The sequence below is a fragment of the Cyanistes caeruleus genome, chromosome 18 (assembly GCF_971803275.1).
Source record: "Cyanistes caeruleus chromosome 18, bCyaCae1.hap1.1, whole genome shotgun sequence".
NCBI classification, from domain to species: Eukaryota; Metazoa; Chordata; class Aves; order Passeriformes; family Paridae; genus Cyanistes; species Cyanistes caeruleus.
The window spans coordinates 11,696,836-11,710,187 of NC_141718.1; the positions used below are offsets into that span (position 1 = coordinate 11,696,836).

Here is a 13,352-nt window from a genome sequence, read left to right on the forward strand (position 1 = left end):
TCTGAAAATGGGCTCATGAACAGGCAGAAAGGGTGCCTAAACAAGCAGCTACAGATCCATAGCCAATTTTACTGCTGCTACAACAGCTGAGGTGTAGCTCATGTTCTGAAGTTGACAGCTCTGTAGAGAAGTTTTCTTTTGATTTTTCATATTCAACAATATTCAGTAAGCAACCAATACACTGCCCAGTGACCAGTCAGTACTAAGAAAATAATAGCCTTATAAATTCTTATAAGATCCTCAATACCAACATTTCAAGACTTCACCTCAGTATCATACTGCCATATGTTTTGGCAGGTAAAAGCCCTCCAGTTTGGTAGTGAAACCAGCAGGCAGCTTTTACTCTGGTATTTTGATTACAAATAGCAGAATGGTACACAGATATTTTTGCCAGATGTCCAAGCAAGCTGAATAAATAACTTTTTTACTTCAACTGTAACCACTAGGCTACAGGCATTCTGTTGGCAAATAACAGGCACTTATTCAACAGGACTCAGCAAGGAAGCAGAGGGTGAGGTTTGCTTTTCAGTCTGCCAGATTCTTGAGAGGTATTCACAGGTACCTGTGGACACACCCACTTACATCCAGTGTCTTCACATACACAGATAACTACATGCAATATCATCCTACACAAAGATAGTTTGAATACTCCAGGGTTTTGAGACCTCAATAAAACTAAGTTACAGTGAACAAGTATTTGATATTCTTCTAGAGAGAAGACTGCAAATACTGGTGAGTCATTAACTATATTAGTTTATCAAGGCTATCACTCAAAACCAGCTAATTGCATAGGCAGAGCTGACTAAAGAAGGAAGATATTTCAGCAAATGGACTTACCTGTGCTGGTTTCCCCAAGGCTTTTGATGATTGTTGGGTGAGCTCCCCTACAAAAGACTCTGGGACTTTATCCTTGCTTATATTTGTGTTAACAATGAATTTAGGCAACTTGAGATCACAAGCAGGTTTCTTTTCAGCTCACCTTGTTCTCACAAGCTGGCTCAGCCCCCTGTGCCAGCAGGCGCCTCAGCAGCCTCTAAATAGCCAGTGATACCTTCAGCAGGTGCACTGAGAGGGGTGGCAGAGTCTCAGGAGAGGTGAGGCTGAATGTGCCATCTGCAGGCTGCTGACACAGACAGCCAAGGCACTGACCTGGGAGGGAACTCAGCTTTTGCACTCTGGAAACCAAAGCATCCAAAGTGACACCTGGGATACAGCCCAACCTGAAACCAGTGAAAAAGCAAGTGTTTCAGAGACTGAGTGTAGGTTGTAATGCACATCTTTATGCAAGTCTAGTAATTGTTTTTTTAAAAATTGTATGGATGATTCAATTCTGATGTCTGAAACTCTCTCTGTGGAATGGACCATAACAAAAACCCTCCAGTGACACATGTTGTGCAGACCTTTCCTGAGCCATGACTAAGCCATGACAAAGATGCCTTAAAATCAGGGTCTTGATTTTCCGCTGTGGTGATGGATTCTACATGCTTAGAGAAGGCTTGTTTTCAACTTGCTCCTTTGTTGTGCAAATAGTTCCATAACAGTCATAACTCCTGAGAAATAGGAGATCCACAGGCTTTCTGACATTGGTGGCTTTTATCCAGAGTGGAGGGAGTGTGTGGTGAGGCTGGGATCAGTTCTCACTGCCTCCTGGAAGAGCCTTACATGAGAGAAGTGATGAAGAGGGATAATATGACATTTGGTAGGGGGTGTTCACAGTGAGATGTGTGGAGAAAGCAGGTTGAAAATGGTGATGGGAATAAAATAAATGGTTTGACAATCTCTCCACATTAAAAGTGATGGGTGTCTTTATGCCAGTAGTTTCTGAGTTAAGAGTTTTTATACTCACTCCATTTTCTCCAGACAGCAGAAAAGAGGGAGTGCTTTCTATAGCTTGCTCTAAATGCTTGTATTGAACACTGTAATTGAAGCAAATACTTTTTAATGGTGAAAACTTCTGTATGAATGTGCTGAAGCTGATTGTGTTCAAGGTCAGGTTGACTGAGCCCTGAGCAACCTGATCTAAATGGTTTCATCCCTGCCCATGGCAGGGAGGTGGAACTAGATGATCTTTAAGGTCCTTTCCAACCCAATCCATCCTATGATTGTCTGGTGTATGTTGATTTGAAGTTAGTTCCTTCACTGTAGCACCCTTGCTGTAAAAAGCCAGCAAATAAAGTCAGGAGATGGAAATTACTATGTTAGTGTTCATTTACAGCCCACGTTTGTGGACTGTGTTTCCTGTAGGCATTCTGAAAATAATGAAAACCCTAAAAAAACACAGAAATAAAATCAGTTTACAAAAAGCCTTTTCAAGGTAGGTTTCCTAAGCCAAAGCGTTAAAAACAAACCCAAGTGACACCTCCATCTGTAAGGAGAGGAGCTGTAGTTTGTAATATTGGTTCATTTTTCTTCAGTGGTTAGAGGAAGGCAGGTGGCATGATCTAAAGTGGTTAGCTACAAGTCATCCTATACTTGTTATTGGTCACTTGGAAAAACTTAGACTATTTCCATTGAACTTCACAACCTATTTTTACTGCTGGGTACAATAATCAGTCGTTATTCCCAGCTTGCTTACATAACAAGAAAAACATTTCCAAAACAAACTCTTTCTTCTGTGAAAACATCTGATGTAATTCCCAGAAGCTGATGCACCAGGTTGAAAATCAGTTCCTTAGACACCAGAATGCTCTCCAAAGTCTGGTTTATTATATAGCAGCCATTTTACTTCTTTTGCATGCAAGAATATCTGAGTTTAGCAGATCCTTCTCTCTGCCTAGAGTTGCTAGGGTGTTTTCCACTGAGATTTCCATTACATCTCCAGGACTGTTGTGCAGCAATTTCACTTTCAATACTTTTTTCTTTTGCCATGCTGAAACCTATTTTCTGAATTTAAGGTGCTAAGTTTTTAGTCTGTATCTGCTTGGGTCACCCTAAACCATGTATTTAGCTTTTCCTCTGCATGCCTGTCAGCCAAATATTTTAGACTTCTATGTTTCCCCAACCTCATGACTGTTGGTCATTGAGCCTTCTTAATCATTCTTTACCTTGGTTTGTCTTCTTAAAATATTTCACTTGTTCTTTAGTATTTCTGATACTCTGAGCTGTTTGCCAGCAGGTTCCTGCTTATGAGATACTTAGTGTTACTCTAGAATAATGATTTTCATATCTACCTTAAAAAAGAAAAAATAAATGAGACAGAAGAGCTTGCAGTCTGTTTTTAATGTTTCCTTTTTAGTTCTATTGCAACATTATTTCCTGTCTTTTCTAAGAGATGCAAATTTCTTCTCTGAACATTCAGAGCTTGGTGCAAGACAGCTGTTCCTTAGGAAAGTTATTTTCAGTGACAGAGGTTTCTTTTTTCCCAAAGTTCAGCTTGTTGAATTCTGCTTTTATTTCCATGATTGACTTTCCCTTGGTCTCAGGAAGATACAGGTAGATGAAAATTGCTGATAAAGCAAGGATTCCCAAAAAGATAAGGAAGCAGAAGGGTCCAAGGTTATCCTGCAAGCAGAAATGCAAAACAATTTAAGGAAAACAAGAAACTCATTTTTATTTCCCTGCACTTTAGTGCAAGCCTGTGTCTTAGTAGTTCAAAATCAAAGGTGTGTTGAATACACAGTCCAGGACAGGTATCAAACCAGGAATTTCCACTGGCCATGTTTGACCTGAGTCCAGTTGCTGCTCCTTGACAAACCTGGGGAATTTCTGAGCAGGTTTGATGTTTGGACAGAGCTTTGTGTGTCATTGCAATTTATTGCTATTATTTTTCCCCTTGTCAGCATTTGGAAATAGATTAGCCTGGAAAGAGGGAGAGATCCTCTGTGTGAGTCCTTACAACAATCCTGTGAGAGTCACTTACAACAATTACTGGAAAAATCATCCCAAGTACGAACAGTCCCATCCAGTTGATGCAGCCAACAATCAGAAAGGCTGATGGTCTGTATGACTGGCTGAAGATTTCAACCATCACAGATATGGTGGCTCCAGCTGAAAAAGCAAAGCCAAGCACACACCAGGTTTATTTGTTTCCTTGCTTCTGCTGAAGCTCCTGCCAATGGCAGCGGCAGAGATTATGGGCAGGCAGAATAGGTGACCTGTTGATAGGTGGCCACTGCTATGAGGGTGAAAGACCTTGATTCCAGAAATGGAGTCCAGCAGTTAATTTAGGTTCCTCTTGTAGGTACTGGAACCCTTTTTCTGGTATCAGTGGGTCTGTGCAGTTCCATATTGCTCTGGCAGTTGTTACTGGTGCAGTGGTTTATAAAACCAGCCTCCCTTTTGGCTCCTGTGGCCATTTCCACCTGGAGCATGTTGGTAGGCATAAGCTTAACTTGTTAAGTTATTGAAGATGCTTACTATAACATCTAGGCAATGCCTAGAATCCTGTTTTTAGCTGATTAATTTAGAAATTATTTTGAAATTTCTATCTCACACTCTCTGGAGAAGATGATACTGTTTTAAATTATTTAGATCACAGACCAGCAATAAAATTTGAGGTGTCTGTATCCTTTTCCTGTCTCCCTCTTGTATATGTCTTCCCTTCCCTCCTTAATTTCCAGAATTTTCTAGCAAGTACTAGCCTGTTCTTCCTCTGCCAGTTGTGCTGCCAGTCAATACAATACCAAATTTCCTGCCAGCATAATCACTGATGTACTCACATGGTCCAATTCCATAGAAGACAACGAAAAGAAAGATCAAGATAACACTGAAGTAATGCATCCAGAAAAACCGATGCTAAAAGTGAGAAACCATAACAAACCATTAGACACACGACAAAATCTCAGAGCTCTGTGTTTCCTGCCACTGGCTGAAGTTTTTATGCATCTCCTGCCACTGAAGAGCAGGAAGGTGGGCTGGGGAAGTGGCCACAAGGCCTCTTTACCTGCAGTGACAGGGTCATGGTGAGCAGGGCCAGCACAGAACACATCAGTGAGTATCCACCCCAGAGCAGCACCTTCCGCCCAAACCGGTCTATAAGGGTGCTCTGGAAAGCAGAAAACATGGGTCACAAACCCCAGTTCTCAAAGGAAATAATTCCTCCTCTCTCCATGTGTTCTGTGCAGAAAACTTGTCTAAATAATAGCCATAAATCAGTGTCATTTGACAGTATCTTAATTCCTAATGAATTTGATTAGTTTCTTCAAAACAAATTCATTATTAATGAAACTGTGTTTATTAGTCCCTAATAAATCCTAAGCTGTTATTAGACAGTTCCCTCTCTTGCATGCTGGTATGTGTCAAATTGTGCACACAAACGTACACACATCTAACCCAGAACATCAGAAAATTATTATTTTGCAGAAAAAAAGTGAGTCTGAAGACACACAGTCATGCAAATAATTGGGAAAAAAACTTCTTTGTATCCTGTCTGTGGTTTTGCAGAAGCACGAAAGTGGCTTAGGTTATGCAAAATTTCCCTGAGCCCAGTTACAAGAAAGGAAAAGTGCAGTTGTTGACCACATTAAATTTTCCCTTCAAACTCAAATCTGAAAAGACTTACACACAATATAGAGGATAAGCACTCACACAACCCAACTCCAAGGGACACATATGGGATAAGGTATTCTTCAAACTTGGCTGTGTGGAACACTTCAAAGGAATAGAAGTATATCTGCAAAATGTGAAGAGGAAAAAAAAAAGTGTTGCATTTGAGATACAATTCTAAGCTGGTTTAATAACATTGACTTTGAGGGGTTTGTAATGCTGCCTGGCATTGTCTCTCATCCTGGGGATAAAGAGAGCACTCAACTGCGTTGATTCCACAGAGCTGCAACGTGGTCATGACGGTCATCAAAATGTAAAGCTGCCAGCGCAAAGATCTCTCTTTTATTACTTCAAGCACACGCAAGGTTTTCGTGCTCGCCATTGCACCCTTCTCCTTCATAATGTCATCAATTTCTGCCTGGTGGTCTCCTTCCCCCCAGAGCTTCCTGATGGCTGTAGGGGAGAAAGAGGGAAGTGGATTATCCTACCAGGATAGCTCCATCAGGAGTGGTTGCATTAAACCCTTTAGGCTGCCTGTCCATTGGGGTAGGTGCTGCTGCTGCTGCTGCTGCTGCTGCTGCCATCTGGTTGCTGCAGGGGCAATTTGAAGGATTTTGTCTGGCTGGCTGTCAGTATAGCACAGCTTTCTAATGTGGAGTTTACTTAACTGTAAACAAAGTAAACATTTGAGTACTTTTTGTTTAAGGACAAAGGGCAGCTGCCTGAACCATTTCCTTTAAAGAAACAAAGCAGCACCCACCAAGGTGGGAAATGTTAGACAAGCTGATAAACGTGTGTTCCTTGTCTTCATGGGCCAAATGAGGCTGAGTGAGGCCCAGGTGAATGCAGACATTGCCATGGGTACCTCAGCTGCTGTCTGTGAAGCTGCCTGTGCTCCGTGGCACTGCACTGTGCAGCACAGCTCTGCCCTGCCTCATCTTCTGCAGCGGCTCTCACTGGGACAGAGCAGATGGAGGGAAGTAAGTGAGGAAAGCAGACACTCTACCTTTCCTGCAGGCTTCCTCATTACCCTTCTGTATCAGGAGGTAGGATGGTGAATCAGGGAAAAATGGGAGGGTAACCAGTTGAACCAATGCTGAAAGTCCACTAGATGCTAACAACCATGGCCACAAGGCTTCGCTTCCTAAAATCTCCCTGGAAAGTGTATGTGAAACAAAATCATGCTGAAATAATGGAATGAATGCTGAGGAACTTTTTCTCAGTGATAAGGATTGCTCAGATTCCATTCAAGGGCTCACTGGAGTAAACCCCTGAATTTTAATTTGGCAGATTTCACAAATTTGCCTATTTTTATTTCTGACAATTTATTTTAAAGGAATTAGCTGATATTTTGAAAATCTTTCTTAATATCATTGGAACCCAGTATAATGTCTAGAGAGCTGATGAGACTCATTTGACTGCTTGGCCACAAGAGCAAAACAGCTTGCCAAGACTTTTCATTTAAGTACAAAGAATTTTGAAGGGGAAGTCTCCTAATAGAAAGAGTGTGAAAATAAGAAGAAATCACATTATGAGTAAATAATTTTCTGCCTTCTATATTTAAAACCGTATTTCCCTCAAATACAATCAATATTTTTCTTCTGGCATAAGCTAAGGCATATTTTGGGGAGGAGGTGAGTGTTTCTCTGTCACTGACTAGGGGAGAGGGTAAAGTTATAGAAACATTTCTATTTTTAGTGTAACCTGATAGAAAAATTGGAGAATTTACCGTAGCCCAACAACCTGTCCTGTGAGTTTTCCCAGGGTCAGAAAAACAGCGACAGTGGAGTTGGTAAACCCACGCAGCTTCTTGGGTGAAATCTCTCCTACATACTGAGGATGTATATTGAGAGAAAAACCTTGAACATACAAGAGGATAAATAACAGTTAAAATATTTACAAAAGCTTAACTTTCTGACCATCATCCTCTCTTATATTGTTTCCATTCACTTGGGTATTTAGATTACAATTTCTTGCAAAAGAGATGATATCTTTCACTTTTATTGAGTGCCTGGTGTATTTGCTTTTAGAAATCTTTCTTCAAGGGTGGCTGTAGAGACAACCCCAGGACAGCAGGTCAGGGGCCTGCAGGCCTTGGACATACCTGAACCAATGCCATAGAGAAAGCGCCCAACCAGAATCATCTCGAAGGATTTGGCTGTTTTACTGAGGGCCATGAAAAGTGCAGCTACCAACATGATCAGGTTGGTGAACATTTGGCACTTTTTCCTGAAAAAAAAACAACAAAACAACCCCAAACAAAAACCCTTGAGAATTTAGTGTGAAATGAGAACTTCTTGTACTGTTGTTGTGACAGGAAGCATGGTACAGCCATTCCTACTGTTTTGAGAAAATAATAATTTTGACTTAAATGGTTCTTTATAATTTTAGGATCTTTTAGATTTGAATTAATACATTTTTTTAGGTAAGAATTTAAACAGTTGGAACCCTTTTGTCATCATTTTCACAGTACAAGTAGGGAAAAAGATTGAAGGACTGGCCCAGTTTGCCACCAAGATTTTTAAATGGCTGTAAGTCTTCATAACATGTGTGGTTGTTTCCCAGAAATAGTCTGAGTCCATAAGTCCCATTCTAGAAGGGCTCGTACTAAAGACTCTTGGCTAAATGGGTGCTCTGAGATGGCAGACAGAGTTTTTTAGTGGCACATTTCATTTCAAGTCAGAATCACATATTCACCACCCTGGTGTCTCAGGCTCAGTCTTTTGCACTCAGAGGTTTTGCTGTGACACTTGTTAGATAAGAGCCCCCTTGCACACATTAAGGATCACAGAGACTCTGAGTTTAGGCTGTGATTCAGCAATTAGGCTACCACGTGTTAAATAAGCCATGGGAGAGGTGATCTTGTTTCCAGTCTTGGGAGACTCTCAGCGTGTGGGATGAGGCAGTGTCCCACAAGAAATTTCTTGGGGGCACTTACCTGTTAGGAAAGAACACAATTGCAGGCAGGCTAAGATGGTTTGTTGAGACCCAAATGAGGGGCCCCTGGATCAGTGTGTTGTGGAGCAGATCTTTAAGTGGGTCACACCAAGAAGATATGTTTGCCAATTTCTCTGCAAATGAAATTAGTGGTGTTACACACAAGGCACCAAGAACAGACCAGACTGGTGAGGAATCCTTCCTTTGTCCAGTGGCAAAGATAGTTTGGAACTGCCTTTCAGTAACATGGATTGCCAAGAACAGAGATGTCTCTTAGACATTTGTTTTGGTGCTGATTATATCTTTGTGGAATTACAAGCAATTTTTTTTCTCCTCTTGGCATTTTCTCTAGAGTAGATCTGAATATTTAATGCAATGTCACCACCACAAATGAGTGTATTTAAATGGAAATCTGACTCTTCTTCGTCACATAAGGATATTTTCCAGGTGTTTGAGTAACTGCATATAATGTGTTACAACACAAGACACACAGCTCCTTTGTTGGAGTTTGTAAAGCTTGGGAGATCTTAGTGAAAGGGGACCTTGAAGAGAATGTGAACCTGTGCCACTACTCCTAGAGGCACTGATCTGGTGATGTGATGATGACTGCAGCCTTACAGAGCATGGTTCCCTGGGGAGGGCAGATAAATAGGACAGAAGGCTGCTTGGAAAAAGTGGATGTGCCAGAAAACCAAATCAATTGTCTTCAACAGGGCTGCTTCAACCAAAGAGAAGGGACTTGCTTGTCCTCCTTGGTATTTCCCTGTACTTTCTGACTGCTGAGCTGTTACAAGAAGCACTTACTTCCTGTATTTTGTAGTCAGGTAGCCACAGCAGAGGCTTCCCAGGAATCCTCCTATCCCATAAACAGACACAATGAAGGACCACAACAGCATGATTGTGTCAGGATGGAGGGGAGAGCCATGTCGATCTATCCAGGTTTCATTGATAAACTTCCTGATGTGCTGGAAAATAAAGCGAGATTTGCCTGGATGATGGGTGTAAGATCCCTTCACATTTGGCTCTTGTACTTCAGATCAAGACTATGGTTCCATATTAGATTTATTTTGAGACTTTTTTTTGTAAAACAAGTTCATTGAGGCCACACAGCATATTCTTCAAGTTTGTATCAGCCAGGAAGCTTCCTGGTGAGCATGTTGAGAGCTCATTTTGTGCCTTCCTTTGGGGACTTGTACACTACATGGCAAGAGCTTATTTAAAACAGAAAATGCTATCCCGTTCTTTTCAGGAAGAAAAGTTCTGTACACATGTGATGTTGCTGTTAGCCAAAGAAAAGACCTAGACATATCAGCTGAATGCTCAGTAAATTTGGGATTTGGGATTTATGGGAGAACAGAGGGCTCAGCCTCAGAGGATGACTACACTTACCACGGAAGGATAGTTGATGACAGAAATATGGAATCCATATGGGAAACTACCACCAATTCCCAGCACTAAGATCATTTGAAGCAGTCCACGGAACTGAACCTGCAAAGCAAAAATAAAACGCTCCATCAGCTTCTCACTACTCTAGTTTTGTGCAAGGCCAGAGACTTTGTAGCCACACTGGTCTTTCATCTTTGTCCACTTCAGATCCTTTTGAATTTAAACATTTTTCAGAATCCCTCTAAACTGCTGCCAAAACTCGACCATCAGCCACAGTGCCAGAGCAAACAACATGGGTGTAAGGGTGATAATTCACCACTCTGCTTGTGAGAAGGAAAAGGAGTTTGAGAAGGTGTTCCTGAGAGTCCAACTCTCACTGTGTGCCTGTAACATCTGACAGGTTGGCTGGATAAAGGTGTCAGTCCGTGCATTTTCCCTCTCTGCAATCTACAGCAACCAATGTACACCAAAACATAATGGATGATGATACATATCACTTCTTCCCTTTTTAAGATTATGGAAACTCTTGATGGATTATACTAATTATCTTTTGATGAAGTGAAAAAAGTAATTGATTTAAAAGTTTGTCATGATTTCTTAGCCTTTTGCTGTGCCACTACCATATTCATTATTTTGGGAAGTAATCACAATGCTTAATATTTAGTATTGTTTTCAGTAATTTAGAAGACAAAGTATAGTATCACAGTCAGTGGTGGAAGAGCCAGAGCTGTTGTTAGATTTTCATTTCATTATTTCATTTAATTTCATCCTGTAGCATAGAAAAGACAATGCAACGGGATCTTCATGGCCACAAGCCCCATTGCTCTCTGTGATGTTTAAACACAGAAAGGAAAGATGGTCTGTTTAACAAAGGAATTAAAAACCTTTAAAGAACTTGAATCTCTACTATTATGTTATCTTTGGCTTTTGTAAGTCAAAGAGGCCTGAGGAATGTGAGCAGGTACTCACCAGGTTGGAGAGGAAGGCAGCCATGTCCTGTGAATGAGCCAGTGCCTGCTGCTCGCTGCTGGTACCTGCCAAAGAACCAAATGCTCACGTTATACAACAGCAGTGTCAGTGAACCAGTCCCGTGTTAGTGAAGTTAAATTTTACTTCAGAGGTTTTTGAGTTAATTACACATATTCCAGCTGTCGTACAAAGTTTAGGATTGTTGGATTAAATATTTCAACCAGCAGTTATGTCTAGCCCAGGTAAACAGGATGGTGTCCCTTGCAGAACCTGTATGCTTCATGAACTCTGTCTTCTGCTGGGGGACAGGGGACTGAGAAAACAATTTTAACCAGGGTTCCCATCATCATAGCCTGCTCAGTTCTCAGTGTAAGTGAGAAACTTAGAGACGGAGCTGTCTGTTGGGAATCTTAGATGGAGCTTGGACAGTGAACTCCAGGACTTTGACATGTAATAGGAAAGAGATGTCCTCTCTCCAGGTGATGGCAACTGGAGCACATCGTAACTTAATCATTACTGGAAGGAACTGAACTACTCCATGGTTTTGAAATGGGGTGAAAACTTAACAATTCTACAGTGGCACACCAGGCTTGACCAGCCAAGCATTTAGTAGATGATTTTTCTTTGCTGGTAGAGAGAAAGATTCATCATGCAGTTTTGTCTGGCATTTTCACTAGGCAGTACTTCTTGTGTCTGAAGAATAAGGTTGTTTTGAAGCTGTTTTGTAATCTCCACAGCTGGATTGATGTCTGTTTCTGCTGAGAGAAAATTCCCAGGCTCTAACTTCAGTTATTTCACAATTAAGAGGATCTTGAATGTATTCAGTTGGTAAATGGCTTAGCTATCACTTGCCATTTACACTTCAGTTGAAGGAGAGGATGAAGAAATCATGAAGGGCTTAGTTGACACAAGCAGTTATATTTACTAGAAAATATTTCATATGCAAAGCATATTCTTAGATTCCCTAGCTAATGTTTGAAATGTAGTGTGTGACACCACCCAGCCAATTCTCCTGCCACTTTTGGGCCTCATCACGGCCTTGACTTAGCTGTGAATTTGTGCTGAGTGTTCATGGAGGGATTTTTTTTTTTTCAGTTGAGGTCCTCCAGCAGATAAGCTGCTGTTAGAGCACAAATGAGTCCCTTTGATTCTAAGAATTAATTTTCTTTTCTCTAAAGTTATACAGAGTTGAAACAACATGATGTGCATCTGACAAAGGATGAAATTCTGTGTTAGCTGCTGGCATCTGCCTTGCTGAGATGATATTGGGGGACACACAAACAGGCAATAATGCAGATTTCAGCATGAGGCACTCCTCAAATGCAGCTTTTGCACATATTTTCTAATGTTTTACTTTACCAGCTTCTACTCAGTGTATTTATACATATTGGAACTTTTCACTCTTGGACTTTAATTTAGGATTCCTGCTTTGTGTAGTTGAATCTTCCTCTCATAACTCCTTCCCTGTGTAATGTCTTTTGCATTTATGGTGATTAGTGACTGTACTGCTTGTGTGCTGTTACTGCTTAGACTGTTCTGAAGCCTTCTTTATTAGATGTGCAGTTTCATAATAAGAAGTAAGCAGATATTTTACAGACATCCTTCATCAGATTTGTGCTCAGGACAGTAAATCTCACAGCATCAGGTCATTTAGTCATTTATCTTGCAGTTTTACAGTCATGTGTGACACACATATCCAAAGCTGTGCTAAGCCTTCCATAATACAGATCCATATTTTTTGTGGCCAGCTGACAGAAGTTCACAGATACATTTTTAAAGTTTTTATATCTACCTCAATTAGTATTTGAGACATATCTTACCTATCAGCTGATGTTTTTGGAAGATGGTGTGCACATAGTGTACCTGAATTACTGTCCCCTTTGTCCCTGTGCCCTGCCATGTATATTTGAACCATCCCTTTTGCTGTCTCATCCCTTGACCACACTGTCCCCATGACACAGCTCTTGCTCCACTGAGCACAGGCCAAGGCTGACCTGTGCTCCACATGGCTGTTCCACTTCATTGTCACAGCAATGTTCCATAGGGCATCTCTGGCTTCCTGGGGAGGGTCCTGTGGGAAAGGCTTTCCTAACTGGCACCTAATGAATAACTGAGATCAGAGAAGTGACTCACTGGAGAGTCTGTCAGCAATGCTACACAGTGCCACTCTGCTCTTGTCTCCAAAGATTTCAGGCATTGTTCCAGTGGAATGGTGTTTCCAGAATGACTGGAGAAGAAGAGAGAAGAGAGAATTCTGTTTTGCAAAAAATTGATATTTTTAATCTATACTGGTAGCTGTCTCCAGATGACTGTTAGTTTTTAATCATATTACATGTATATGGAACACCACAAAATTATTGAGTTTTCTGACTTTAGGACACTTCATGTTTCGTAGATATATAGTTCTATTCATGTAGTTATGTTTAATGAGATGCCTGAAATGTCACTCAGTACTAAAGACAGGAATAATGAAGAACTCCAATCATGGAGGGTTATGCACTCCAACAACTTTTTATAGTCAGCTCCCCCTGAGGAGATCATGATGTGGAGAAAGAAATGTTTGTGGAGGCCAGAAG

The 13,352-nt window shown here is 41.0% G+C and overlaps 1 protein-coding gene across 3 annotated transcripts; it reads right to left on the minus strand.

Annotated features, from left to right (window-relative positions):
* Window positions 1-3,200: 3,200 nt before the first annotated feature.
* Window positions 3,201-10,851, minus strand: LOC111936763 (solute carrier family 2, facilitated glucose transporter member 11-like). 3 transcript variants are annotated; one of them, XM_086855758.1, is made up of 13 exons: window positions 10,777-10,841; window positions 9,811-9,909; window positions 9,226-9,386; window positions 8,423-8,555; window positions 7,589-7,713; window positions 7,214-7,343; window positions 6,491-6,639; window positions 5,750-5,937; window positions 5,501-5,611; window positions 4,883-4,984; window positions 4,659-4,734; window positions 3,860-3,987; window positions 3,201-3,501 (listed from the first exon to the last, which is right to left on the minus strand). In XM_086855758.1, the coding sequence occupies exons 5-13, from the start codon at window positions 7,698-7,700 to the stop codon at window positions 3,295-3,297; spliced, it is 1,203 nt and encodes a 400-aa protein (XP_086711884.1). In that variant the 5' UTR covers window positions 7,701-7,713; window positions 8,423-8,555; window positions 9,226-9,386; window positions 9,811-9,909; window positions 10,777-10,841; the 3' UTR covers window positions 3,201-3,294. The 3 variants fall into 3 exon arrangements, with proteins under 3 accessions (XP_086711884.1, XP_086711883.1, XP_086711882.1); XM_086855757.1 differs by lacking the exon at window positions 8,423-8,555 and having other exon boundaries at window positions 10,777-10,851; XM_086855756.1 differs by lacking the exons at window positions 8,423-8,555; window positions 10,777-10,841 and having other exon boundaries at window positions 9,811-9,936.
* Between the last annotated feature and the right edge of the window lie 2,501 nt (window positions 10,852-13,352).

What these genes read in the sequence shown, in the direction of transcription:
- LOC111936763 (XM_086855756.1), bottom strand. Translation starts at nt 9,936, where the DNA reads ATGGAGCGTTTTATTTTTGCTTTGCAGGTTCAGTTCCGTGGACTGCTT. An exon ending in AGCTCTGTGGAATCAACGCA is followed by an intron (nt 5,612 to 5,749) that starts GTTGAGTGCTCT and finishes CACATTTTGCAG; the next exon opens with ATATACTTCTATTCCTTTGA. An exon ending in CCATGACCCTGTCACTGCAG is followed by an intron (nt 4,735 to 4,882) that starts GTAAAGAGGCCT and finishes TCTCACTTTTAG; the next exon opens with CATCGGTTTTTCTGGATGCA.